The sequence below is a fragment of the Megascapheus bottae genome, chromosome 10 (genome assembly GCF_031878675.1).
Source record: "Megascapheus bottae isolate mThoBot1 chromosome 10, mThoBot2.hap1, whole genome shotgun sequence".
NCBI classification, from domain to species: domain Eukaryota; kingdom Metazoa; phylum Chordata; class Mammalia; order Rodentia; family Geomyidae; genus Megascapheus; species Megascapheus bottae.
This window is the reverse complement of record NC_143518.1, coordinates 53,535,651-53,562,997: the sequence shown is the minus strand read 5'-3', so window position 1 is coordinate 53,562,997 and position 27,347 is coordinate 53,535,651. Positions and strand designations below refer to the sequence as shown.

Genomic DNA, 27,347 nt, shown 5'->3' with positions numbered 1-27,347 from the left:
GGGGCTGCTGCTGGCCTTGGAGCTTTTTGGTCACTGCCCCAAAACGCTGGTCTGGCGGTGGCAGGAATGCCACTTCACATCCAAAGTGAGCTGTCTCTAGGACCCGACTGCTCCTCACACCCCCTCCTCTGCCACTCAGGTTCTCTTGCCTACAGCTCTTGCTCAGTCCCTTGGCAGAGGGTCACCCATCTCTCTAGCCAGAGCTGCCAAAGCACCTGTTGCTTCTCAATTTTTAGGCTCCCACCAGAGGACGGGAAGATAGCCACAGACCCCAGTGATGGTTCCTCATTGTACTTCTTTTGCCACCTCTATCTCCAGAGTAAGTAGGATGGATGTCAGGGCATGGAGCCCAGCCCAGCCTTTGAGTTTGCTCTTGTTTCTTGGACTGCTAATGGAGGAGTGTCTTCCATGTGGCGTTGTTTCCTCCCATCTCCTCAGATCCTCCCTCAGATACACTTTTTACCTATCCCTGCATACTTGTTTAATTCTGCTGCAGAATCTCGGTGCAGTCGCTAGGGGCTACAGGGTCGTATGAGGGACAAACTTTCCTGATACCTTCTGCAGCTCCACATTTCTCTCCTTGGCCTTCTGGTGATGGTGTGTGTATGGGGACAGCTCAGCCTAGGCCACCAGTTCCTGCTGTTCCTCCCCCTGTCCTGTGCCTATTGGCTGGCCAACCCCCACTCCAGTCCCAAGTTGTCCTAAGGGATGCCGGCACTTTGAGATCCAGAGTTGTTAAATTCCATTTTTCTTTGGCCAGTGAAGGGGGAGTTGACGGGTTGGCTATGCTGCCAGGTCCTTGGGATAAAGGACAGGTGGTGGGCTTTGACTGCATTGTTGTTGATTATTGTAGGGGGTTCTTCAGCAAATGCTGGCTGGCAATGAGGAGAATGAAGAAGCCTGTCGTTTTTGTCCTAATTTGTTTGGTTTAGGGGTGGACCCCAAGCCAGGGAACCACAGTAATTAGCCCAGCTGCAGAACTGGGCAAACATATCACATGGCTGTCACTGCTCCAAGGGGTTGGGCTGGCACTAGAGCCACTGGCTCCAATAAGGGCTTTTGTTAGCTGGGGGCCCTGATTACAGCAGGCAATGTGCAGGGGATGAGGGTTCTGATGGCCAGGCCTCTCCATCCCTGCTCCCTAACCTGCCCCTTTTGGCTTAAGGTGCTTCCCTGTTGCTGAGGATAGAGGTTATGGTAGGACTTGGGGTTAGGGCTGGTACAGCTTTGGAGCTGGTGGAGGGGTTGGGGGTTTTGTGTTTCCTGAGCTGGGAATACTATGTGGTTTCAGAGGCCTACTGTGAGCTCTTCCATCTTGTTCTTTCTCTTATACTGTGCTTCCTCCCTCCTTCTTTTCTCCCTCTCTCTCTCCCTCCTCTTCCCTCCCCCTCTTACTTCCCCCTCTTTTTCTCTGTCCTCCTCCCTCCCTCCCTCCTTCCAACCCTCTCCTGCAAGTCCTGGGGCTTGAACTCAGGAGCTGGGAGCTGTCTCCAAGCTTTGTCATGCAAGGCCAGTGCTCTACCACTTTGAGCCCCAGCTCTGCTTCTGGTTTTCTGGTCAACAATTGTTGATAAGAGTCTCACAGACTTTCCTGCCTGGGATTGCCTTCAAACCATGATTCTCAGCTCTTGGCCTCCTGAGTCACAGGTGTGAGCCACCAGTGCCCAGTTTTGGCCCTTTCTTCTTCATCACATTCTACCACTGTTCGTTTTTCTTGTCTCCCTTTGCTTCTTCTCGACAGACTTGGCTTGGTCCCTGGTTGTTGTCAACTATGTGGGCATCTATATTTATAGCGTGTATTCTTAACAGGAATACCCCTGAAGGCTCCATGCCAGAATGAAAATATGCAGGGATTCCATGGGTATTTCTTCCATGCATGTCCATTCCCCTCACTCTCCTCTCTCCAGGACATTCTGAGAGGACTGAGTCAGCCCTGTTCACATGGCAGCTGGTTTCATGTGTGGGCACTCTGCCTGTCCATCATACTGCAGACTTGCTGATTCTTACAATTCTTTTATGCGAGTAGAAGCCTTTCCAAGCCACTGTGAGAATTTCACTTTATTTTCCTAATGTGACTCTGGATTTTGCAGCTCTGCTCCCAGAAGCCCCATCAATCAAGATAGCACTGTGAGAAAGTGCAGATATTAGGGCTTGATCTATTTTTGTGTGTATAATTTGTAGCACAGAACATAATCGCAGAAAAAAAAATTTAAAGGTGGCATCAGTGAGGTGACAGGGAAGGGACAGATGTTAGGATGCCAAAGGGGATTTGTTCAAAAAGTCAACTTCTAGAGAAGATCTGGGAATTGATATTCAGTGACCCTGGCTGTTTTCATCTGTGTCTCAGCATTAGCCACCTTGCAAAATAGGCATGTGGAAGGGAACGAGGCAGGTCTGCAAGGTTCTCACCCATCTGAGAACTTGGCCCTGCTTATTGCTGTCTGTCCTGCAATGGCGAGTGCAGAGACTAGGCCAATCTTTGCTTGTCCATGTATACACAGAGACAGACAGCCTTCAGGATGGCCCCCTTCCCTGTTTCCTGCTCTTTAGTATTCCCTCACTTGTGTCATCCCTTTCCCTTCGTAGTGGCGGGGGGGCTTACAGATTTACTGCTGGCAAAGAGAATATAACAAATGGCATGTCACTTCTAAGATGAAGTTTGAGGAGATGGTGGTGTTCTGTGCTTTCTCTTCCTCCCTCCTCTTCCCTCCTCTTTCTTCTTTCCTCCCTCCCTATCTCTCTGTCCTTCCTTCATTTTCCCTCCTTTCTTCCTTCTCCCTTCCTCTCCTTTCCTCGCCCTTTCTCTCTCTTCCTCCTTCCCCTGTCCCTTTCCTTCCTGCTGCCATGCTTAAGGGTCCTGGGGCAGCCCACGAGGGAGTCTGTATCATGAGCATCGGCACAGCAGTGGCCTCCTCAGAGGCTCATCCTAGCACATAGCAGAAGATTTCCCCTTGGAAGATTTTCAAGCTTCTTTGCTGTTCAGTCCATTTTTACTAACCCCATCCTGGGGCCGAGTGATCTCTCAGCAGACACTTTGAGCCAGAGCTATCTACCTAAGACATGCTTAGCTGTCTGCCTCACCCAACTGTAGGAGAGTAAAAGGCTCATGCTTTCAGATTCCTCACACTGGGAGTAATCTGCTATGCTGTGATGGGTAGCTAGTACATCAGATAGCACTGCTTCTTCATCTGTGGCGTTCTTTTAGACCCCTCCCTTTCTCTGCTTCCTCCACTGGCTGAAAAGTTCACTTACCTTCCATCTCCATGCTTCTTGCTTTGGCTCCTGCTCTAGTAGCTTTGACTGAAAGGCTAGGCCTTGGGCCTTGTTCTTGTTCTTAATTTTGTTTTCTTCTTTTCTTTTCTTTCTTTTTTTTTTTGCTGGGGCTTGAACTCAGAGTCTCATACTCTTGCTTGGCTTTTTCTGTTCAAGACTCTATCACTTGAGGCACACTCCTTCTTCCAGCTCTTTGATGATTAATTGGAGACAAGAGTCTGATGGACTTTTCTTCCTCAGGCTGGCTTTGAACCATGATCCTCAGATTTCAGCCTGCTGAGCAAGGGTTACAGGAGGGAGCCACCAGAGGCCCAGCTGGATTTATCCTTTGGCGGTGACCTTGGAACTTCTCCAGACACCTTTTGGGAGATCTTTTTTTTTTTTTTACTTCACACTTCATAATTTTATGCATGCAATTATCTCCTGAACTCTACACTGAGCGTTTCACCTGCCCCAAATGTGACCCAGAAAGAGGGTGAGAAACTAAACTGACTTACTAGTCCAAGAGAGCTTCACCAGGCACTCTGCTAAGGTTTTGAATGAAAGCTGAACCAACTTTCTTATCATGAGAAAAGTCATGGCATTGTGGCCTTTCACCCTATTTGCATAGTTTCCCTATCAATCAAGGCTTTCCTGCATTTGTTAACTGATGGATGGCAAATGACTGCTCTATTTCTTTGGGAAAATAAGATGTTGTTTTCAGACATTTTCCTTTCCCCCCTTTTCTTCCCAGCCCTGCCTGACTTAAAAGCATTCATTCTTTAGATCCAGTTAGCATTTCAGTCATTATTACCATTAATTTTAAAGTTTAACACTAAAATGATTGGATCTGGGTTCCATTACTAGGCTTTGGTGACTTAACGGTAATAATCCCTGAATCTGAGACATTGGTTGCGTTTACTTAGTTATCCTGGTCTCATGATAGTTCAGGCCTCAGAGTCAATCATGGGCCGGCGTAAGGTTAGAAAATAAAACTGGAATTTAATTTGTGTTTGCTGGATTGCCCCCAGATACTAAGGACTCAAATTCGGTATTTTTGTATGGGTTATGGAATGCTTAGCCTAGGCTGGAAATTGGACATGACATTTCTCATCTGTTGTCACCAAGGAAATAATTGTACTTGTAGGCCAAAGTGCTTGGTGACAAGAGATGAGTACCCTGCATATAGATGTGTGGTCGAGGTGGGCCGAGAAGATGAACCAGGATGTTAAGGCCCACTCGGGTCACATGTGCCCATTTCCCGGGTGGTCTCATCTACAGCCATGCTTCACCCTCTCTGACCTGGTCATTCCCGAAGCAATTCTACAGGTCACAAGCACTTTGGAGTTGGGGACCACATGTCCAGCAGTTCCCTGGCACCTGACCTTGAACATGCCTTAGGAAATGAGAGCTCGTCACATCCAACGCTGCTTCCTTTCCCTTCTTGCTCATCTTCTGGTCTTCCTCCACTCTGTTCCAGGCGGAGGACTGAGGGAGCTGCCCAGTTCACATGGCTCTCTGCTGAAAGCTAGTCCCAGACTTTTCCCCACCCATGCATGAACTGCTCAAGGTGTAAGTGTGGCTGGCAAGGACCTGCCTCATCTCATCTGGCCACGCTTTTCATTTCTAGTCTCTCTCCCTAACATATCTTGATTTACGTGTTGCCAGCACACGAAAGCAGCTGGCAGCCTTCACATACATGATTTCTCCCTCGCATCTCACCACTTGAAGTTCCCCAGCCCCCACGATTCTCTTTGTATTTCTAAACTCAGCCCCCTGCTGTGAGCAATCTTCCCTGCCCTGAAATCTTGGGGTGGGCATTCATACACTTGCTTGAGAGCAGGGACAGCGTGGTGTGTGGAAACCAGCAATATCAGACGTGAGGGTCCGTAGTGGAGTCTGGGAATCTATGTGGGGAAGTCTCTGCTAGAACTAATGCAAAGCTGCTACAAAGGAAACCAGCTTGTGCAGTGGACCGAGGGCTTAGATTTGGGATACGGAGGGCACCACTTTGCAGCCCAGCTCTGGCCCTTTCTGAGAGCCAAGAGTGATTACCCAAGCCTTAAGTTGCCACCTGGTGAATCAGAGACTGTAACTGGCACCTCCAAGGCTGGTGTGAAGAACCCAGGAGGCCGAGTGTGGTGAAGGGCTTGCCTCAGTGAATGGCTGACAGGACGGATTGTCTCCGCTGTACACAGAAGCCTGTACCCAGGGCAATGAACTTGTGCTTTCAAGAGTGGTGCTGACAGAGCGGACTTGATAAGAGCCCTGGTTGTCGGATATGATAATAATAGTCTCATTTATTAATATAAAAGCCCACTAATAGAGGCGGCACTTTTAATTAGCCAACACGGCCACAATATTAATTTCTATCCAGAGTTATTTAAGTCCAGGAGTCTTCCTCCCATCTTTGGTTAGCACTTAGCTAGAGGGCGATTGAGAACATTTGTAATTGGATTTCTGTGCAGGACTTAATTATAAGGAGACAATAAAGCCCCTGAAATGGGGCAGGTTCTACCCTGCTAACTTATTTTCCAGAGACACACTTTGGCCAATGAATGCACAGATTTATCTAAATTATGATTTTTAAGCTTAACAAAGCTTTACCTCCTTCTCCCCCTCACCTCCAGGCCTGGGAGAAGTCTACCGGGAGTACAGGTTTTCAGGAAGCAGGCTCGAAGGTGGAACTTCATTCCAGTAATCAAGTCTCTCTCACCATGGGCCACTGAACTTCTTCCCCAGGCCCCCTGAGATATCAGAAGTGTATTTTCTTTCCTTGGCCAAAGGGCTTATTAATAGAATTGCTTTATTTATATCTTACCCAGAAAAAAAAATCCCAAAGTGATACAGCAACTGGGAGATATCGAGCCAATTAGTTGTTGGGTTTGTTGTCATGTGTGTGTGTGTGTGTGTGTGGGGAGGAATGGAGTTATTAATTTTCTGCCTTTCAATAGTGGTGGAATCGATACAGAGGAAACCAGAAAGAAAGGAGAGAAGCACGCGTTTCAGCCCACCTGAGAAAACTCAGAGACCAGGTGGGAAGCATCCAGTGGTGCAGCAGAGCTGTCCAATCAGAGAACAGTGAGTGTCTAGGGCCAGGGGTGCGTTTATGTATGCAGCATTCACACTGGTCCTGGTAACTCTTCTGGAAAAGGAGCTTAGTTCACCTCTTTCACATAAGACGCGGGTGCGTTCGCTCATCCATTCAGTATTTATTGAATTTTCTTCAGGTTAGGCTTTGGAGACTCACCTTTCTCATCTCAATGGAAATATTTGTTTAAGGTTACCAGCCAGCATCTATGTATGGGGCAGAGCTAAGCTAGTTATCTAGCTCTAGTTTCTAGCTAGTTCTTTTTTTTTCTTTAAGGTTATAAATAATGGTTTTATTAGGACATTTTCATACATGTGTATATTTTTTGATCATATTCACTCCCTATTATCTTCTCTTTGTCTCTCTCATTCTTCATCCCAAATAAGGCATCTTCTACTTTCATGTCTTTGTGTTGTTTTTTTTTTTAAAGTCTAGATTCTGCACATGAGAAAAAATACAGCATTTATCTCTTTGTTTGGCTTACTTAACATAATGATCTCCAGTTTCATCTGTCTTTCTACAAATGATATAATTTAATTTTTCTTTATAAGCAAATAATACTCCATTGTGGATATGTACCACATGTTCTTGATCCATTCATCCAAGGATAGGCCCCTAGGCGGAGTCTACAGTGTGAGTATTGTGAATGGAGTTACTATAAACAAGGTTGTGTGGGTATCTCTATTGTCTGCTGATATATTTTTCCTCAAATATATGTCTAAAGGCTGGGAGCATGGCCTAGTGGTAGAGTGCTTGCCTAGCATGCATGAAGACCCAGGTTAAATTCCTCAGTACCACAAACATAGAAAAATATATGTCTAAAAGCAGTGTACTAGGATACTGTGGTAATTCTGTTTTTCATTTTAAATTTCTATCATTCTGACTGATAGTGACTAGATGAATTTATATGCTCACGGATAGTTTATTAGATGGTTGTGATAATGCCAAAGTCTGGGGAATGACATTTCCTCCTGTGAAGGATGCCATGAGTGGCCATCTACCCTTCCCTCTCCTGACAGGGCAGCTTTAAAGGAGGAAGAGAGGTCATGTGAATAGCCTAGTGAAAAAGCCTGGAAGGGGCTGGGAGGAGAGAGGACATTTTGCCATCTTCCCAGGCTGATTGATTGTGGAAGACTGTGACGTTCAGGAGTGCAGTATTTTCCTTTTTCCATATTATTATTTTTACTGTCAATTCCTTGTACAAGGGGCTTTCACTTGACATGTCCACATATATACACAATGTACCTTGGTCAGACTCATCGTCTTCATCCCTCTCTCTCACCACCCTCTCCTTTCTAAACCACTTTCAGTCGTTCCATTTTCATACATAGAGTACTTCAGCCACATGTGCCTCCCTCACACGCTCTGTTCATTCTTCTCCTTCCCTCGAATACTCACACTATGGAGAAATACTCAGCACTCCTGGCCATAAAGGAAATGCAAATCAAAATGGCACCGAGATTTCATCTCCCATTGAGATTTCATTTTGCTGCAGTCAGAATGACGGTCATCAAGAATGTAAACAGTAAGCACTGTGGAGGATATTGGGAAAAAGAACTCTTGTAGACTTCTGGTGGGAGCTATCACGGAAATCAGTATGGAGAGTTCTTAGAAAACAGAAGCTTGAACCCTGCTGTGATTTAGTGATCCCACCCATGGGTATTTATCTGAAGGAATAGAATCAGGCTACAGGAGAGCCACTTGCACACTCATGTTCATTGCAGCACACTATTTATACTAGCCGAGCCATGGAATTGACCTAAGTGCCCAGTAACTGATGCATGGATCAAGAATACATACATACATAGTGCACACATATCTCTATATAAGGGAGTATTATTCATCTATAAAGAAGAACAAAATGATGTTAGTTGAAGGGAAATGGATGGAACTGGAAGTCATCACGTAAAGTGAAGTAAGCCAGGTTCAGAAGGTTAAAGGCCACAGGTTTTCTCTCAAAGCCCCAAGCTGGGCTGGGGGGCGGGAGGGGGTGTCACACTTGTAATCCTATCTACTCAGGAGGCTGAGATCTAAGGATCATAGTTCCAAGCCAAGGGGCCCAGATAGAAAAGTTCCCATGAGACTCTTATCTCTAGTTAGCCACTCAAAATCTGGAAATGGAGTGGTAGCTCCAAGTGGTAAAGGGCTAGCTTTGAGCAAAAAGAGCTCAGGGACAGTGCCCGGCCTCAGTTGAAGCCCATGACCTGCAAGACAGAACTAAACACGAAGTATCAAGCATGAATATATATCTGTATGCATGTATATAGAGATAACATTCTATCTATTTCTCTAATATTAGTAATTGTGGGATCCTTTGAAGGGATTGGCAGGAGAAAATTTTAGAGGATGAACAATACCAAAATATATGATATCTGTGAATGAAAATAAAACTCACTGAGAGCTGTTGACCCATAGGGAGTAGTAGGGATAAAAGAACTGAGAGTGAGGGAATCAACCAAATTAAAGTAATGTATATCCATGTGTGAAGCACCATGGTAAAACCTTTGAACAATTTGTATAAACTTAGAAGAGTGAACTTCAGGAATGTAAAACAGGTCTTGACTGTATGTACTTTTCTTTTAGAAACAATCAAAGGCCAGCCTTTGATTGCCTAGAATGTGTGGCCTTGAGCTGATTTCCACTCCAGCACCACACACACACACATACACACACACACACACACACATACACATACACACACACGCATACACACATACACACAATTATAGTCACACTTACAGAATTATAGTTATACTTACAGAAATTGGAGTTGAAGGGTGAGAAACAGTACAAGAAAAAAAAATCACCCACAATCCCACGGATTCATTCAAATCATAGTGTGATGTTTTATAAACAGCTTTATAAATCATTAAAAATTCCTTGACATAATTATAAGTGAAAATATAACACTCCATCTTGTAGCTATGTCATAATTGATTTAAAAGTTCCTATATTGGCAGATATTTAATTCATTTCCATTTAGTATTATATAAAAGAGATGGACATATTTGTTCTTACTTTTGCCTGCTTCAAAATTGAAGTGGAATTATTATGACAAAGGCAGATGAATATTTTAAAGACTCTAGAGACTTTCTTCCATGTGGTACTCTAAAAATATTGTTCAAACGTCTGTTGAGCTATCACCGCATGGGAGAGGACCTTCAAGCCTTCCCCACATCATGACTTCTGCAGTGGCTTTGCTAGTTTGCTGGAAGAACATTTCATGTTGCTGTTGTGTTTCTTCATACCACTGCTTTGTATGCCTAAGACATCGTTTGTATTTCTTCTGCAAGGAGACTGTTCTTGTTCTTTGCACATTATTCTTTCAAGTTTAGAGCATTTTTATGTCTAAAAATGCTATTTCATATTTTAGGAATATTAACTTTCTGATATTTTTGTGGGAGACATTTTTCTCAGGTTGATTTTGCTGTTTATTTTTACTTTCTATGGTGTTCTTTTATAGAAATGGTTTGGATTTTTATGCGGCCACATATATCTTTTAGTCCCCCCCTTTGGGATTTGCCTTTTTAAGCATTGAGCTAGCTGTACTAATTTCTATTTATGGTTTTTCTTCCTTCCTTCCCTCTCTCACTCCTTTCCTTTTCCCTCCTTCCCTCCCTCCCTCCCTCCTTCCTTTCTTCCTTCCTTCTTTGTCTTTCTTTTATCACATAACTCTAATTCATCTGCAATTTACCTTGTTCTACATTGCATGATGATGATTTAAATTGATTTTTCCCCCAGCTACTCATTTATTTCAGCATTGTTTTTCAAAGGATGTTTTCTTTTTCTACTGGCTTAGATGCCTCTCTTTATTGCATGCTAAATTTATTTATAACATACAATGAACTGAGTTATTTCACTCTATTCAATGGGTTTTCCTATTGTAACCACAGGTTTGGTATTCTACCTTTACGCTTTCACATAGTTAAAAACAGCACACTTGTATATGAAACATAACATTCTGATACCCTGTAGAACAAATATCTCACAATTACTTTGTTTTGAAGGAGAGAAAGGAAGTCTATTTCTGTTCATGCATTTTTTTCCAGATGAATTTTAGAATCATCTATCTCCATGAACAAAAAGCTCATTTTGATTGTTTTGTAATGGATTGATTTAACATATAGCTTAATTCATGAGGCACTGTCATCTTCATACGCATCAATTACCATATCAGAATGTTACCGTCTCTTTCTCCTTGCATTGCTTCTGCAGGCTAACTCCTTTTTTTGTCAGTCATGGGGCTTGAACTCTGGGCCTGGGCACTGTTACTGAGTGCTTCAGCTCAAGGTTAACACTTTGCCACCTTGAGCCACAGTGCCACTTCTGGTTTTCTGATAGCTAATTGGAGATAAGTCTCATGGACTTCAGTGCCCTGGCTGTCTTTGAACTGTGATCCTCAGATCTCAGCCTCCTGAGTAGTTAGGATGACAGGTGTGAGCCACCAGCACCCAGCTTGCAGGCTAACTCTTAAAATTGCAGTGTGTACCATGAGATGAAAAAGGTGATTTTTTATTCAAATCAGCATTTAATCAATTATCCCAATGTTTAATTTACATACTTTCTAATGATTTTCAAGCGAGTGTGTGTGTGTGTGTGTGCGTGCGCGCGCACGAGCGCACGCGCGCTAGGATTGGCTTGTAGGCTGTTTTAATCCAAAGTTCTGCCACATTCTCATGCTGATGTAATTATTGCCTCGTCTCCTGGTCTTCTGGTAGTGTTTAGGTATCCTTGGCATCACTTCAGGCTTTCTCCCAAACTCATTTCTGGAAAACAGAGTCAGCATTGCTAGTCAGAAACTTTTGATTTATTGAGTCAAGAGTCTCATCCAATAGCTCAGTCTGGCCTCTGAAAGCCTCAATTCTCCTGCTTCAGGCTCTTGGAATTCTATGATTACAAGAGTGCACTACCACACTCAGAGTCTGGTCAGAAGCTTTTTAGTAACTCAAAGAAAATCTGATGGAACCAGGGGCTTACCTCCTCAGGATGCTGAGATTTGAGATTAGGGTTTGAAGCCATCCCAGGCACTAAAGTCCACGAGACTCTTATTTCCAATAACCTGCCCTCCCCCAAGAAAACAAAATAAAACAAACATGAAAAGACCCCACAGGGAGCTGTGGCTCAGGTGATAGAGCCTTAGCCTTGAGCAAAAAGAAGTTCAGGAACAATGCTCAGGCCCTAGGACTAGCATAAAAGAAAGGAAGAGAGAGAGAGAGAAAGAGAGAGAGAGAGAGAGACAGAGAGAGACAGAGAGAGACAGAGAGAGAGAGAGAGACAGAGAGAGAGAGACAGAGAGAGAGACAGAGAGAGAGAGACAGAGAGAGATAGAGAGAGAGAGACAGAGAGAGATAGAGAGAGAGACAGACAGAGAGAGAGACAGAGAGAGACAGAGAGAGACACAGAGAGACAGAGAGAGAGACAGAGAGAGACAGAGAGAGAGACAGAGAGACAGAGACAGAGACAGACAGAGAGACAGAGACAGGGAGACAGAGACAGAGAGACAGAGAGGGAGGGAGGAAAAGGAAAAAAATCCGATGGAGCAGTTCAATGCTAGATTTCAGGGTTGTGTTACAAAACACCTAAACTTATTTCTGATTGGTTCCTGCCCTTTTGTTGATTCAGATAAGTCAGATGCTGGTATATGAAGGACTCCATATTTCTCAGGGAAGAATGAGGCCCAGGAGTTGCAGAATGTGAATCACACACACAGGACCTCGGCATTCCTTAAGTGCTTGTCGTCAGACATCACATCTATTAACTCTGATTTTCACTCAGACCACCTAAACCGAGACTAACCACACTGTTCCCACTGAAAGACTTGCTCAGAGTGAGAGAGACACAAGTCTCACTCTACTGCTACCTGCTAGAGTCTAATGTTTCTCCCAGTTGCGTCTAATTCCCCATCCCATGTCTGTGCCTTCTGTGTGGTGGGTGGTTGGCTCCATTCCACCAGAGCTATGACCAAGGCTCTTCTTAACCAGGGGTGGGGATTGATCACCTCAAGAGAAGAATCCAGGATCCTTGCCTTTGAGAAATCCAGCTCTCATGGTAGAAGAATATGGTGAAGGCAGACCTGGGTGTTTGGGGCTGCTCATGGCTAGAGAGGACAACTGTGCCTGGCTGAGATGGATGCTCTGTGGCACGCCTGTTTCTCTCCATAGGCTGTTCATCTTCCCAGTGAGCCAGCAAATTGGTCTTGTTGCTCTCTGACCCCTGGGATCCAGTGTATGTGTGGCAGAGGGCTTGAGTGTGGGTAGCGGGAAGTGCAGAGGTAGGGCTTGATGGGAGAAGGGAGAGGGGCTGCTTATATATCAGGAAGTATTCTCTTCTGATCAAAACAGTATTAGAGCTTTAAAAAAAGCAGCAGAATCTAAACACAATCCCATTCATTTTTTGAAACAAAGAAATCACCTGATTTAGCCAGGTGTGGTAGTGCGTGACTGTAATTTCAGCTACTCAGGAGGAGGAGGTGGAAACAGGAATATCCTAATTTAAGGCCAGTCCAGGCAAAAATGAGCAAAACCTTACCTCAAAAATAAGTTGGGTCTAGAGGTGAATACTTGTAATCCCAGTTACTTCAGTGTTGGAGATAGGAGGATAAAGGTCTGATAGCAGTGCCAGGTAAAAGCTGTGTCTAAAAGAAAAAGCAAAAGAAGCAAGAGCATAAAATGGGAGATGAGGATAGTACTTGGCTCAGTGATGGAGTACTTTCCTGGCAAGTAAGAGGCCCTGAGTTCAACCCTAAATACCTCCAGATGCCTTTACCTTTGCAATGTGTACACTGACACTTTTCTACTCATGTTTTCATTGTGCCCTGGTAAGGGTGGAGTTTCTTCCGCTTGAAAGTTACTCTGCTTTCCTCTAAGCATCTGTTTACATAGTTCCTCCCATTTAATTTTTAATGGCCTGTAGCATTCCATTCTGTTGGATATTGTGATTTAATAAAAAGACATATTTTTGAATGCTGTCTGAGGTAGGCAAGACATGCAGGATCCATCTATGAGAGGGTAGACAAATTTGCTTCATGAAGAAACTCTGCTTTAGGGGAGAGACTGGGCAGGCAGGGGAGTGGAATCATACAGATGGTTATTCTTCTACTTCTTTTGATGTGGCTAGGGCTCTAGGCTTTGGGTTGAGGCACCTGGGTTCTGACCTTGGCTTTTCCTTTTGTTTGCTTAGTGCTTCTACCTTTGAGACAGATCTGAGGGCTGCACATCTGCCTGGGGGTACTGGGGTAAGAGTTAAGCACCATTAAACATTGTTGAATACTGTTAAGTACGGTTACATGCTATTAGAATGGTTAGTTCTGTACTGAACTTTCATTTCAGTCTTTCTTGTGAACACCCATTTAATGCATTCTGTGAATGATGGAAACTGTCAGAACCAGATCATTTGAGAGGCCTCTTCTCCATGCCTTGGCAGCCTGGGCAGCGGGGGAGTGGGGTGACTCCTCCTTGGGCCACAGGCTGGGCTTCCCTCAGGCACTCTACAATTGCCAATTGTCTTGGGCACCTTACAGTTACTCTGTGGATCTTCAAACATCTGCAAGGGAACCACTACAACCATGGTGTATTCCTGATTGTGCCAGCAAGTCAGCATATAGCGGCCCTGGAAAGCAACTCCTGAAGTAAGACGTCAGTCAATTCTGGATGACCCTGCTTATCCTTCAGCTACTCTTACTCATGTGGGAGGAGGAGACCTTCCCCTGGGGACGCAGCTGAGGGCAGAGTCCTTGGTATAGTGGTTTGGAATGATAGTCTGCCATGATTGGTCCAAACAACGCTTCCCTCACCTAATCTATCATAAAGGGTTATTGTGCTCACTTCTTTGGCCAATGGGAGGCCCCGTCCTGCACTGCACCTTGGTGGTGAAACTTGGTTCCCACAAAAGGTCTCTGGAGTGGTCTTGCCTACTTTTGACCCAAGAGGCTGAGCTGATAACAGGAAAAGGAGACAATGGACGTGGTAGTAGCATCAAGGTAGTAGTTGTAGCCAAGAGAACAGAGGGTAGCTGGAGCAGAAACAGTGGAAAGCAGAGGCAGCAGAGATAAGGAGTGACTGCAAAAGTAGGGAGAAGGCAAAGGAGACTGGAGTGTCAAAACGAAGGCAGAGGACTGTGAAGTGCCAGAGAAGAGAGCTATGGCCTTGACTGTTGGAAGAGGAGCAACCAGATTTTAAGGGCCAAGGTTCTTAGATACCCTAGACTCAAGATCTTTAACTCTTGTTACTATCAAGGCTTAAGAGCTGCAACACTCTGGCCTGGAAGCTAAAATACTAGCTGCCCAAGAACTGTAACACCACTCACTTTGAGATGATGCTCACAGTGGGTGAGTCTCAAAGCTCAGCACTGCACCAGAGCTTTAACATTGTTACTACCTGCCACTGCTTACTGATGTAAGAAGCTGAGTATTATACCAGCTGCCAAGTTCTGGAGTCCTGGTGATCGATACCTAGAACAATGGAAGGATATTGAACAATTGATTGATATCTACAACAACTGGCTCCCCTACCTTATTATCCCAGGTGAATGAGGATGCCAGGCAAAACCCTGGGCATACATGGATGTGCTTGACACAGGCAGGGCAATTTGCCCTGAGCCTGGATGTCAACATTCTATTGAGGGCCTAAGCAGTAGGGAAACTCTGAAGCCAAGCTGTGATCCCAGGAAAGGGTTAAGGGGTGAAGACTCAGAACTGGACCCTGTGAAGGTCAAACCACCAAGGCAAGGCAGATGTGGAGCTGTCTGAGCATTGAAGGCTTGAGACCTTGGATAACGGAGCCAATGATCTCTGCCAGCACCTGCAGTCACCTCCTCTACCCTGAACTCAAGTAACCTCCATCTCCTTGCTCAGACTCCATAGATGCCTAACTGTAGCCCCAACTCCTGGCATAATCTAAGATTGCATGGGAAGGTTACTGCCCCTTGCTGTTCCTCAATAAACAGTCTTGCCTGTGGAAGATCCAGTCTAGCCTCTTTCCTTCATTTTTCCTTCATTTTTCCCAACAGCAATTACCTTCCAACTTGAGTGTCTAGGGCCATAGGTTTCTGGTTTCTAAAGTGTGCAGCAAGAAGCCCCTCACTCTTAGGGTGAGCCTCTGGGTCTGCCATTGCAGCCCCACACGCCTTGGACACACAAGAGCCAGACATTGCCACCCTAGAAGTGCTTCTCCTCATCTACCCACGATTCCTACCTGGGTAGACCAAACGGGTCCCAGCCAGCTGATTGGCCACATTTTCTTTCCCCGATTCTCACCTTTTATCTGTGCCATTCTAATCCTCGTAGACATGGGACTATGGACACAGAGGCAGCCCTGGAGATCAAGTACCTTGCTCAAGGTCACAGTCAGCCATTGCCTTTGAACACATCATCTTCTAGAGTCTCATGGTTTGGGGGTTGGGGAAAGGGGAGATGATGAAGTCAGAGATGGAAGTTTGATCCTTTAGAGAAAGGTGTAAAAGAACCCTGGGTAAGTATAAATGCTCAGCCTAACTTAGATGTTCAGAGCTTTTTTAAAATCTAAAAAGTGGTCCTGGGCCCCGTCTCTTGCTCTAGATGCACCGTCGTGATTCCGCTACACAGAAGCAGGGTGGAGAGGACACGCAGGCCCCGGTGTGGCACTGATGCTGTCCTGTTTTCTTAGAGGACCTCTGCCTCCCCTCTCTCATATTCTTTGTCTGTGTGAACTGAACCATCCTTCAAATTGCTCTTGGAATGGGGCAAAGCAGTCACAGCGTTGCTAATCTGTGTTGGCAGAGTCTGAGAGTTGTTTGGCTCCATGTTATCTCCCTACCTTGCTGTGCTTCTGTCTCAGTTCACAGAAGCCCAATGTGAATCAAGAAACAGGCACAGTGGCCAACTGCAACAGCAGGAGTGAGGTGGGGCTTTGAGTCCTAGATGATTGGCTTTGCCCAGAGCATCTGCAGCTAGGATGTTTCTAGTTCCAACAGAGCCTTCCCAGGAAGACTATTTTGCAGTGTAGTAGAGTCCAACTGGAATGAGGCTCACTCCATAGGACATTATCCTGGGACAATGAGTGGACACTGTACCAGTATGATGCAAAGACGCAGGCTCGAGGGGTGGTGGGTGGAGGCATGCCCACTTGTGGTATGAGGGAGACTCTAGAGGGATGAGAGCATCGTATCACAGATTTCCAGGTTTAGAATTTCCCAAAGCCTGAAGTTAGAGAACATCACAGGGGACTCAAAGGTGTTGACTGTACCAGCCCTCCACGCTACTTACCCGTCAACTGCCCTTCTGCTCTGACAAGAGATGATTCTAGTTCCGTTTAAAGACACACAGAGGAATAGGAAAGTGGTCATGAGAGCCAGGAAAGAAGGACGGAGCAGTGGCAGCTGAGAAGGTTGGGAAGCTAATGTTTAGATGGGGGCTATGTCCTGAGCCCTGTTTGTCTGTGGTTTCTTGGTGAATTAAACATGGCCCCTGAAAGCTTTTATATATATAGTTGTAATTAATAGAAGTTACGTTATATTCTCCAGATAGAGGATGCATTACTTAACAATCATTGCTACCCCTTCTCATGTTTTTGTCCCCATTTCCCTCCCCCTCCTCCTCCCCTCATCTTATTTTTCCCCCTTCTCTATCCTATTTCAAAGAAACAAATAAACATATATACAATATATCAGATGACAAGGTAAGATACTGTAACAATATGAGATAACCAAGGGACAACAAAAGAGATGAGAAATAACATAGTACATTAAGACCAACAGTCACACATTATATAGCTCTTGTTTCTATATTTTAGCAATCAAGTAGACAGAGATTAGAAGGAAGTTAAAAAAGGAAGTAGTCCAGTTATTCATTCATGACACTGCCATCTGAGAATCAGTGTGCAGTGGATCTGCTTTCTCTCTTGTTTTGGAGCAGAGAGCTGGCCAATCAACTCTCTTCTGGTCAGCTGCTCTGTGTCCACTTCAGCACAGAAGGATTTGCCTGGTTCTTGAGCCTATACTATTTATCCCCCATTATGTTTAAAATTCTCTTAATTCCTTCCACACAAGGAAATGAACAGGGTTTATAGTATAACAACCCAAGGGCAAGGAAGGGCTAAATAAACACTAAAAAACACATATGTTGAGCTTAGACTTCATTCAATTATCAGAGGGCTGGGTCTATCTGTCCTGTTTTCTGTCTTCTTCTTCCTCCTCCTCCTCCTCCTCCTCTTCCTCCTCCTCCAGTCTTGAGGCCTGAACTCAGGGTCTGAGCACTGTCTTTGTGTTTTCTCAAGGCTAGCACCCTACCACTTGAGCCATAGCACCACTTCCAGTTTTTTTCTGTGTACGTGGTACTGAGGAATTGAACCCTGGTCTTCATGCATGCTAGGTGAACACTCTACCACTAGGCCAAACTCGTGGCTCCTGTCTCCCTCATTCTTTGTAAGTGACATCTCAGGGACTTCCTCACATCTTCCTGTCACTCTTGCATCCTAGAGTGAAGTCTCACCCCTCTGGGATTTCCTACCAGGTCCATCACCATCTCTAGGCCTTCACCTTGACCTCAGACTTCTGGTTTGGCAGATACCTTGTGTCAGTGTGTCACACTGACAGAAAGAAAAGCTAAGACAGACCCAAATATTCTTTGGGCCTTCATCTCGGACAAGCTTTCTGAAGGCCACCAATTGCTATTAGAGCCAACTAGGTTCTGCCTGCGGCCTTCCCACATGCGATTTGGCCTGACCCATTTTTCACTGCTAATTTCTATTAACTTATAGTGTATTTCTTGGCTGGTTCCTAACACGTTCTAGGTAAAGGCTTGTTTCTTCTCCTATGTTTGTAGGTCAGCCTCCGTTGCTTGTTTTCCTAAGGGTTTAACTCTTAGATATCAGCTTTCATTTCCATAGCCAGATGGAGAATCTCATTTCTTCCTGCCTCCAGGTCCTGGTGGTTGGCCTGTAAAAGAAGAATGAATGTTTACTTCCCTCTATCTTGTCAATTTATTGAATACACTACATATATTACATACATTGCCTTATTTGACTCATTTAATTTAATTTTTTTGTCCTTTTTGTCAGTCCTGGGGTTTGAACTCGGGCCTGGGCTCTGTCCTTGGGACACTTTTTGCTCAAGGCTAGTGCTCTGCTACTTGAACTGCAGAACCATTTCCAGGTCTTTCTTAGTATGTAGTAATAGACTAGAACTCAGGGCATTGTGCATATTAGTCAAGCACTCTTTCCACTAGGCTATGTGCCTAACCCCTCACACAATTGTTTTTTAAGTGTTGAGACAGGGTCTTACTATGTAGTCCAAGCTTGCCTGCAGTTCAAAATCTGCTTCAGCTTTCCAGATACCAGAATGACAGATGTGCACTGCTGCACTCAGTTTTCCTTCCAACATATTATTCAATGAGTGATACATTGGATTGTTACCCTTTGTATGCAGATTTGAAAAAAAAATCAATGCAACAAGAGAATATGTGACTTGTCTCAGAACACACAGTTGTGTTGAGTGAAATCTGAATCCAAGGCTTTTGTTGCTGGTCAGGGAATACATGAAACCTAGCATTGAGAAAGGAGTTAGGAGTAAGGGCCAAAGATGAATGAATAAAGCATGGATGGAGAACAAAAAGTAGTAGGTAGTGAGATACGTGTGATATTATCCAGTGGAAGGTCTGGTTCATTGGCTCCAGAGAAGCCCCCCTGAGTGGCTAAGCAGTTCATACTCAGCAGATGGGAGCCTCCTTTGTTTTCTGCTCACAGTGTAAATGTGATCAAGGACTGATTACCAGCTAGGCCCGACTCCCAAAATTCTCTTGAGAGGCTTTTCAAGCAAGCTTTCTTCTCCTATTCCAGAGCGCAGCTCTCAGACAATCCTACTGGTGCAACTGGGAAAAATTATTTTCCACTTGGAATAAAATATATATGTATATATATATATATCCAGCTTCTTCTAAGAAAAGGGGTAAGCCTTTTATGAAATAAAGATTTGGTGTTGATGTGAGATGAACTTCTAGAGAGCTGACAGACTAACATGTTTCTTTTTCTCTTCTTAGGTGCTTGTCCAGTGTCAAGTTCACAGCAAGTGAAGGGCAAGTTCAGTTGTGTTGAACCAATAGGAAAATTAGTGAATGCTAATCTCCTGCTTGCTGCAGGAGGAAAGCTTCACATCTGGGGAGGGCTTGGCAGTGTTAAGTCCTTTGAGAACTAAGGCAAGGCATCATGGGGCAGTGGGAAAGGTGTGGTATCTGAACTCTGGAACCCAGCTTCCACTTGGAGGCCTTAAATAAATCTTTAATTTCTCTGAAACTCAGATTAAAAAAGAAAACAACAACAACAACACTCCAGTCATTTGAGAATAAAGGATTGGCTATCAAGAAAGGATGCTCTGTGCCTGTGATTTGGTGTGTGACTCACGGATTCTGTTCTGTAAGTCAGCTGTTGGTTTCAAATGTACTTATTGGGTGACAGAAGCATGCTGGGTACTGTGCTGTGTCCTTGGGATAAAGCGGCAAACACTGAATATAACAGACAGATAGGGCACGGGAGGATTTTCCAAGTCCCTTCTCTTTCTTCCTCGAGGGAGCCCCTGTGGCAGTGTTTAACGACAGGGATACCCCCATCCAAGTCACTGCCAGGAGTTGGAAGACTCTTTGGGGGAAGCCCAGGATCAGAAAGCCCTCATTTAGAGAATTAGCTTTTTCTAGATTTCTCTAGGTCCAACGAAGCTCTCTTGCAGAAAAGCCAGGTGCTGGGGTGGGCAGTGATAGAAGGCCAGTCTCCTGGGATTGATTGTCTCATGCCTCGTGTTCAGGGTTAAATGTCAGGAGCTTGCCAATGCCGCGTTATTGCTTTCACTGAATGATTGCACCTCTGTTACCATGGAAGAACCTAGAGCCTCTGCACGTAGGTTCACATTTCAGAGAGAATCAGTGGACCGTTGAATGGTGGTGGATCAGGAGTTTCCGCTCCCCCAGCCCATACCTCCTCCCTCCCTTGTCCTGCTTTCTCTCTTCCGGATTCTGTATTTTTCTCACCCTCAGGACCTTTGGCCTCTTTCCTCCCCTTTCTGAAAACAGAGTTGTTTGTGTGTGGTATGCACACACATGTATGGCAGGCACACAAACCCCTGACTCTCAGAGGCTTGCTAAGTCATGACTGAAAAGATTCTCAAGAGTTAGTTTTTGAAATTGTAAAAAATTAGTTCTCCAATGCAACAGTGATATTGACAACACAATATATTGGCAATGAACTTTACAACTTGCGTGTGTGGAGGGGTGTGGAAGAAAAACTTGGGAGGGGGTAACAATGTTCAACGAGAAATGTACTCACTACCTTACGTATGTAACTGTAACCCCTCTGAACATCACCCTGACAATAAAATGAAATTAAAAAAATAGGACAGTTCTAGTATATAGTTCATTTATTGGCAGATCCTTTTCTGTCTACTTCTGCTATGCAAGTCCAGAATGTAATTTTTGTGTGTGCTGGTCATCTATCTCTGCCTTGGGTCTTCTTTAGGTTAAGCGGGTCCCGTGTCTCCCTATCAGTAGGAGGCTCTTAAAGCAGGCGCTGCCTCGCCTTCTTCATGAGACTCTGCTGGTAGAGCCAGGAGCCCAGCTGAGGACCCAGCCAACCTTCCTGATCTGGGAGCAGCAGGTCTAGTGTGCTTTTGGTTGGGATGTGGGGTAGACAGATTCTTGAGTAGTTCTCGTGTGCCTTGTGTTATTAGTGAGAGAGCAGAAGTGCCACCCACACATCAAGGCAGCTTTGGACAAGGAGTAGAGAAACAAGAACAAAAGAAGAGAGAGGACATAGCATCTTCAGGTTAGAGGGAACTCAAGGATGGGAGTATTTTACGATTCCTTCTCTCCTAAGACTGTGAAATCTCTTCTGCCTCTGACCTCCATCTTCAGCCCAAGTCCAGGGCTTACCCTTCTCTCTTCTAAGCTGGATCTAAAAATCACACACTGATTGATATATTTCCCTTGATTTACTTTTAAGTCTTCTAATTACATATAAACAACCAAACAACCAAACACCTCTTCCTGGTGCCTGTCTGAATCACCCCTTCCAGAGTCCTTAGGGCTTCCCTGTGCTAGAAGGTTGATGAGGCCAAGAATTGAGCCTTTCTCACTTCTTGTGCCATTTGCCAGCACTTCCCACAGTGCCAGGCCATGCTTGACAAATGCTTTGCAAGAATGAAGGGGTGTGCTTTTCAGAAGCATCCACAGTGCAGGGGTTCTCTTTCCTCTGAAACTTCACTCTGGGAATGACTTCAACCTGTGACATTTAAAACAGGGACAGACTCCTCCGCTGGAGGAAAGGTGTATTCTGGGGTCCTGGGACTAGGGGGCAGTGTTCACCCATGAGCATAGTCAGAGCGGGCGGGGGGGGGGGAGGAGGGAGAGAGGGAGACAGTGACAGTCACACACACACACACAGAGAAAAACAGAGAAAGACAGAGACAGTGAGACAGAAAGAGAAAAGAGAATAAGTTGGTGACTGGACATGAATAAGCTCTGGCTCCAGAGAGACTTCGTAAATGTTCTCAAAACAGCTCATCTTTCTGAGTACTGAGCTTTGTCAGTGGCTTCTGAAGTTATTCTACCTTTATGCTACTAAACAACCAGGTTATTTGAAGAGTTAAAGTGCTTCTGTCTTATTTTTTTAATCCAGTAAATTTTATTTATATATAACAACAGTAAAAATTGTGTCCTTGGCTTGCAAAATAGGAGTGTTTCATATTTACAGTAGGTACATGATAATATATTAGAATAACAAAAACCCCGCTTTATTGGAACATTTTAAATACTTAATTTTCTTATTATTTCACAACACCTGTAAAAACAACAAAAACAGACAACCAGCTTGTATTTTCTTAAAAATAGATATAATACAGATTCCAGTGTGTCAAGGGGAGGGCTTTGCGTAGGAGGAGGAGCTGGGGGAGAGGCAGGTGGGCTCAGGTCCCTGGTCTCATGTTTTAAGAACTTGTTCCTTCTCCTCATCACTCAAGAAAGTCTGTCCTATTGGGTGGGGGCCATGCGTCATTGGGCTTTCATACCAACCTGGAGGCAAATAAAGTCAAAGTGAACTTTGAGCATGGAACTTTGAACTCCTGAATACTCTTCCCTCCCTCCTTAGGCTGAGACTGGAGGAAGTTTCACAGCAGCAGGGACAAGGCAGCTTCATGTGGGAGGAGAGTGAGATTGCAGTGTCCATAGAAGGTGGCGGGAGGGGGGGGTTATGGGGGGTGGGGGGTAGGGAGATGTCCACTTTGCCTATTGGGCTGAGGTGCTGAGAAGCACTTGACTGTCTCTTGGGACATGTCCCAGACAAATTAACAAGTACCAAGGGTGACACGTTGCCCTTCATTCTTGGGCATCACTGAGGGACAGATGCTACAGCTTCAAGCTGGGGGACACCAGGAGCATGGATGGAGACAAGGAAAAGAGATGTGGAGTGATGCTTCTCCAAGCACATTCCTGAGACAAGGCATCTAATGGCTCTGACCTCCATCTCCCATGTCCCCTGCCCCCATGGAACCTTCCCTCATGTCCCGTATCCACCGGGCCCCTTTGCATTGTCTTATCTTCACAGCCCTCGGCATCTGCATTCCTCCCGGTCAGTATCCAGGCTCCTGGAGTCTCAGTGTGTGTGACACAGTATGACTGGGTAGGAGAACCTCTCCCAGTCCCCCTTTCCCCCCAGCCCAATAGCTGCTAGCTCAGTATTTTCTAAAGCAGGTTAAGGAGGATGGGTGTGGCAATTGGTATGCATCTGAAGACCAATCAGGCAGAGGCTTTCCAATATTCTTTATTCAATATTCTGTCTTGACCACCTTTTTAAGCCTTTGCACACCACTCTTGCCTCTGTTTCACATCCAGCACGACCAGGGATCTTGATGACTATTTCTTATCTTCACTTGGTAGAACTGAGGGAAGGCAGCAAGGGAGGTGCCACCAGAAGAGCCTATAGTGACGGAAACAAGAGCAGCTCTCAATGCTGGGGGGATGTCCCCAGTATAAGGTAAGGCAGCTGGGTGGGTCAGCTTTTCCCTTCTGAATCCCCTTTCTTATAAAAGAGATGCCTTCTGTCAGCAGGGGAGGTGAATTATGCCTGCTGCCACGTTGGCAGCAATCAGCAGCCTAAAAAATATTCATTTGCTAGATGAAGGACCTTCTCAGGCTTGTTCATCACCAAACAATGCCTGACAGGCTGCTTAAGAAGAATCTCAGAATGAATGGATACAAGAAACAGTTCCCTCCTCCACAGCTCCTGGGCCATCCATGTCTTAGTGGCTGAATTCCATCAGAAGAGGTGGGTCAGAAAGGGTTTTAAGAGACACGCTGTGGAAAGAGGTAGCATGTCCTGATGTCCAACACAGAAGCACAGGACCCACCCAAGTGTGGGGAGGTGGTGGTAAGTTCCAGCACACAGACTGCAGGAGAGGTGACAGAGTCGTCCAGCCGGAGGGACTTGCTCTCCATCTTGTTCACTGGCATCCTCAAGCCCTGTTCCTTTTCCACAGATTGTCTCTTGAGCAGCTCAACAGAATAAAGCAAAGCTGGAAAGACTTTAGAGAGAGGCATCCTGCCCCCACTCCCTCCCCCCCACATCCCAGATGGATGGCTTTTTGTAGAGAAGGGTTGTGGCTTTAATACTTCTTTTACACAAATATCCTCAAGTTGCAGAACAGCAAGAACAGAGGCCAAGCAGAGGCCTCTCATCTCTGTTCCGTGAAGTGTGGACTCCACTGGGCTTTGGGGGCCCAGATAGATTGGTAGAGGATAGAGAGATAGAAAATTAGAATGGGGTTAAGCCTCTGAAACCATACATTTTTGTGGCCTGGCCTGCATCCAGCTGACGTTTCTCTCTTCTTCATTTAAGGCTACCCCTCTTACCACCTCTTTTGTCAGCCCAAGTTCCCAATTCTCTCATGGAATCCTGAGAAATGTGGCCAGATCACTTACAGCTGGTTCTAGCTCTTTCCACTCTCCAGTGGTTTGTGGCCTCCCAGCATTCTTCATAAATACCTTCAAAGAAGCATCCCCCGGGGGGAGTGAATGAATGGTCCTCAGAGAAGCTTCTGTGAGACACAGGTGGGTATACAGGGGTGGGCAAGATGCGGTTGAAAGCCATGTCTGAGTTTCTTCCACTTCACAGCGATTCATGGTGAAATGCTTCCCTGGATGCCAACATGAGCAGCAGTGGTGCTCAGGAAATCTCCATTGAGCTCAAACAGAGCTCACAAGGAAAATATCCATGAGCTGAGTCTTCCATGGGTACCATAAAGTTTCCCGCTTACATTCTTCTCCTTTTCTTTCTCTAAATGATGGACTTGGAGCTCATAAGCTTTGGGTGTTGTGAAGAGCAAACACTTTGGCTTAGTGTGGAAGGCCAGTCATTAGTGTTTCTTTCAGGCTATTAATAGGACCCCAAGAAACTTGAACAGAAGTAGATTATCAGAAGAAAGTGGCCTTGGCATGGCTGCTTGTGAATTATAATCAAAACAGCAAGTTTCCTGAGTATTTTGCTGAATGCTTTTCTCTTCCCATTGTCAGCTGCATTCAGGCGAGAAACTGGAGCTGAAGAGCTCAGGCGTCTGCTGTGTGGTGAGCAGGCAGTCCAAAGCCGCATGCCAGGGGTGGAGATCAGGCCTCCTGGCTCCTCTCCCTGGCCCCTTCCTGGGAATCACATGTGGTCATTAGAGCCTTAGGAAACTAGAATCGCCCGGAGGGCACAGAGAAGCTGTTAAATACAAAGGAATGACCCCAGTCCAGTCTCTCTTGGGATAGCTGATTCAGTTTCCAACACGGTAACCTGGGCTCCCTGGAAAACAGAAGGGAAGGAGAAGATTGCTTCTCTCTTGAGCCCATAGCTCCATCTCTTTTGTTTTCTCCTCCTACCCCAGCTCTAATGGTGTTGGCAAGGAAGTTGAATCAGCTGATTGAACTCCACAGGTTGGAGTTCTGAACTCTCTGGTGGACACTGGTCACCACAGTCCTGTCACCAGAAAAGCTGTCCTCCTCTGAGAGTCTCCTACTGGTTTCCTTGAAGCCTTTGCATCCAAGACCAAGAGCTTTGATCTTTAGAATCTACACTCAGAAGAGCTGGCAACCCATGGCTTAGGTGCCCACAGGAGAGACAGGGAAGGAAAGCATCCCAGGGGGAAGGCATCCACTTGTCCTCACGTCCACAGGCCCATGAGACAGAAGATGACAGAAATGCGGGGATGCCACAGTCATTTCCTCTGAGACAAGGAAGGTTATGCCCACATGGGCAGGAGCTTGTGGTCTGCACGAAGTGGCGAAGGGCTGTCTCCCCATTCCAGGCACAAGAGAAAGAAAGTGTAGTAATAAATAACTGCAGCTTCTTCAAATCCACTCTTTTTAAATATTGCTTGTGTAAACAGTGTTTGATTTTTCTTTTTTTATGTTGCCAGCAACCACTAGATGACTGGAGTCGAATCCAAGCCCAGCTCTCTGTGTCCTTAAGTCAACTCCTGAAGAGAACTTCCTGAGGCCTGGTGTCCACAACCATAGGCTGCCTGGCTAACGTGAAGCAGAGCTGCTGGGGTCCTCAGGGAGACAGATGTCCAGTCTGCCTCTCCCCCTCCTTCTTCTATTAACTCTGAGGAAACCAAGAGGAAGGATGCCAAAGACCAGTTTTTTTTACTTGTTGAGGTTTGAGATGAAATAAACAAAACACAGTAGAAGAAAAAAACCACCAACATTGGAACTGGATAGACAGAGCCCTCATTCAAGAGGTGAGAATATACAGGTGTGTGGTTCATAAAGCTGTTGTTTCCTGACAGCCAGGTGAAGCCACTCCACTCTTGGAATTTGTGCAGGAGTCTGCAGGTCCAACACTTCTCTGGCTGCCAGAATGGTACTGGGTTTTATTGGCCTCTCTATTTGCGAAGAATTGGGTGAGAACTTGTGCTCATTCATTCTCTTCCTCCTCCCTCTCCTCTTCCTCTTCCTTCTCCGACTCCTCCTCTCATGTTTTCAATTTGTAGGAAAGGAGACCATTTTTCCCTCCTCCATGTTCTCTCACCATCTCTTTTTAGGCTTTTTCTGACATTGGAAAGAGGAGCTACATAAGGAAGGAAAGATGGAGGACAGAAAGAAGGGGGACAGAAATCAGAATTAAAACAAAAGTTGGACGGGATGAATGGGGCGGCTTTTTGTTTTATTTCTGTTTTTTTCCCTTTTTCTTAAAAAAATTAAATAAAGTTCTCATTATTTTCCCCAATATACATCGAATGAGTTTTCATGCAAAGCAGCAGTCACAGAGGCTTGAGCCTCTCAGCTTGAAGAGTCACCGTCTCCTCGCCTGCCTGGCATCTCTGGTCCTCTCTGTGGATGGATGACGCCTGCAGGTCCTTCCTGGCAGGAACTGGCGATGAGGGCAGTTGGCTGGTGTCACCTCTCCCCAGGGTGAGGTGGGCGGTCCTCAGGGGATTGAAGGCTCTGGGGCCTTGATTCCCTTTCACGTGTCCTTCCTTCTGAGACTCCAGTGTGACAGCATGGACAGGTCCATCTTTCCAGGCACTCAAGGTCCTCCTCTCAGCTCTCAATGGACATGGCATTGATGAGTTGCTCTACCTTGTATGCCAGCCGCTGCCTCCGGGCTTGTTCATCCTGCTCTAGTGCCCCAATCAGCTGAGGGACAGAACAAAGGAGGGAGGGGTGCGTTAAGACATGATGTAAGAGGTGACCACCTCAGAGAGTCCCCCACAAGCCGCCTTTCAGTCAGCCTTTTGGAATGCAACTTTAGATGCCTGGAAGGATAAATAAATTGAGGGAATTTACATGTGCTCATGCTCTGCTGGGGGTACTGCCTACCTTGCAAACAGTCTAGACCATTCTCACACTAACATGGGATTAAATTAAGCACAAACAACAAAAGGTCTGACCAGTGGCTGTAAACATCATTTACTGTCTTCTGGTAAACTTATTCTTTTTGTAAGTAGGCAAAATATGCTCTAAAACAACAGCAGGAACATAATATATTTGGGCCACTGGCTGGCTCACACCTGTAAT

General features: G+C 45.4%; 1 protein-coding gene across 2 annotated transcripts in view; it reads right to left on the bottom strand.

Annotated features, from left to right (window-relative positions):
* Positions 1 to 17,552: 17,552 nt before the first annotated feature.
* The window catches only part of Plxna2 (plexin A2), a 215,905-nt gene continuing 206,110 nt past the window's right edge, over positions 17,553 to 27,347 (bottom strand). Inside the window, exon 32 of one of the 2 annotated variants that reach the window (XM_090341281.1) lies at positions 17,553 to 18,253. In XM_090341281.1, coding sequence (XP_090197407.1) covers positions 18,179 to 18,253 — 75 coding nt within the window. In that variant the 3' untranslated portion in view covers positions 17,553 to 18,178. Of the gene's footprint in view, positions 18,254 to 21,980; positions 26,967 to 27,347 lie in introns of those variants that run through there. The other variant, XM_090341280.1, reaches the window with a different exon arrangement.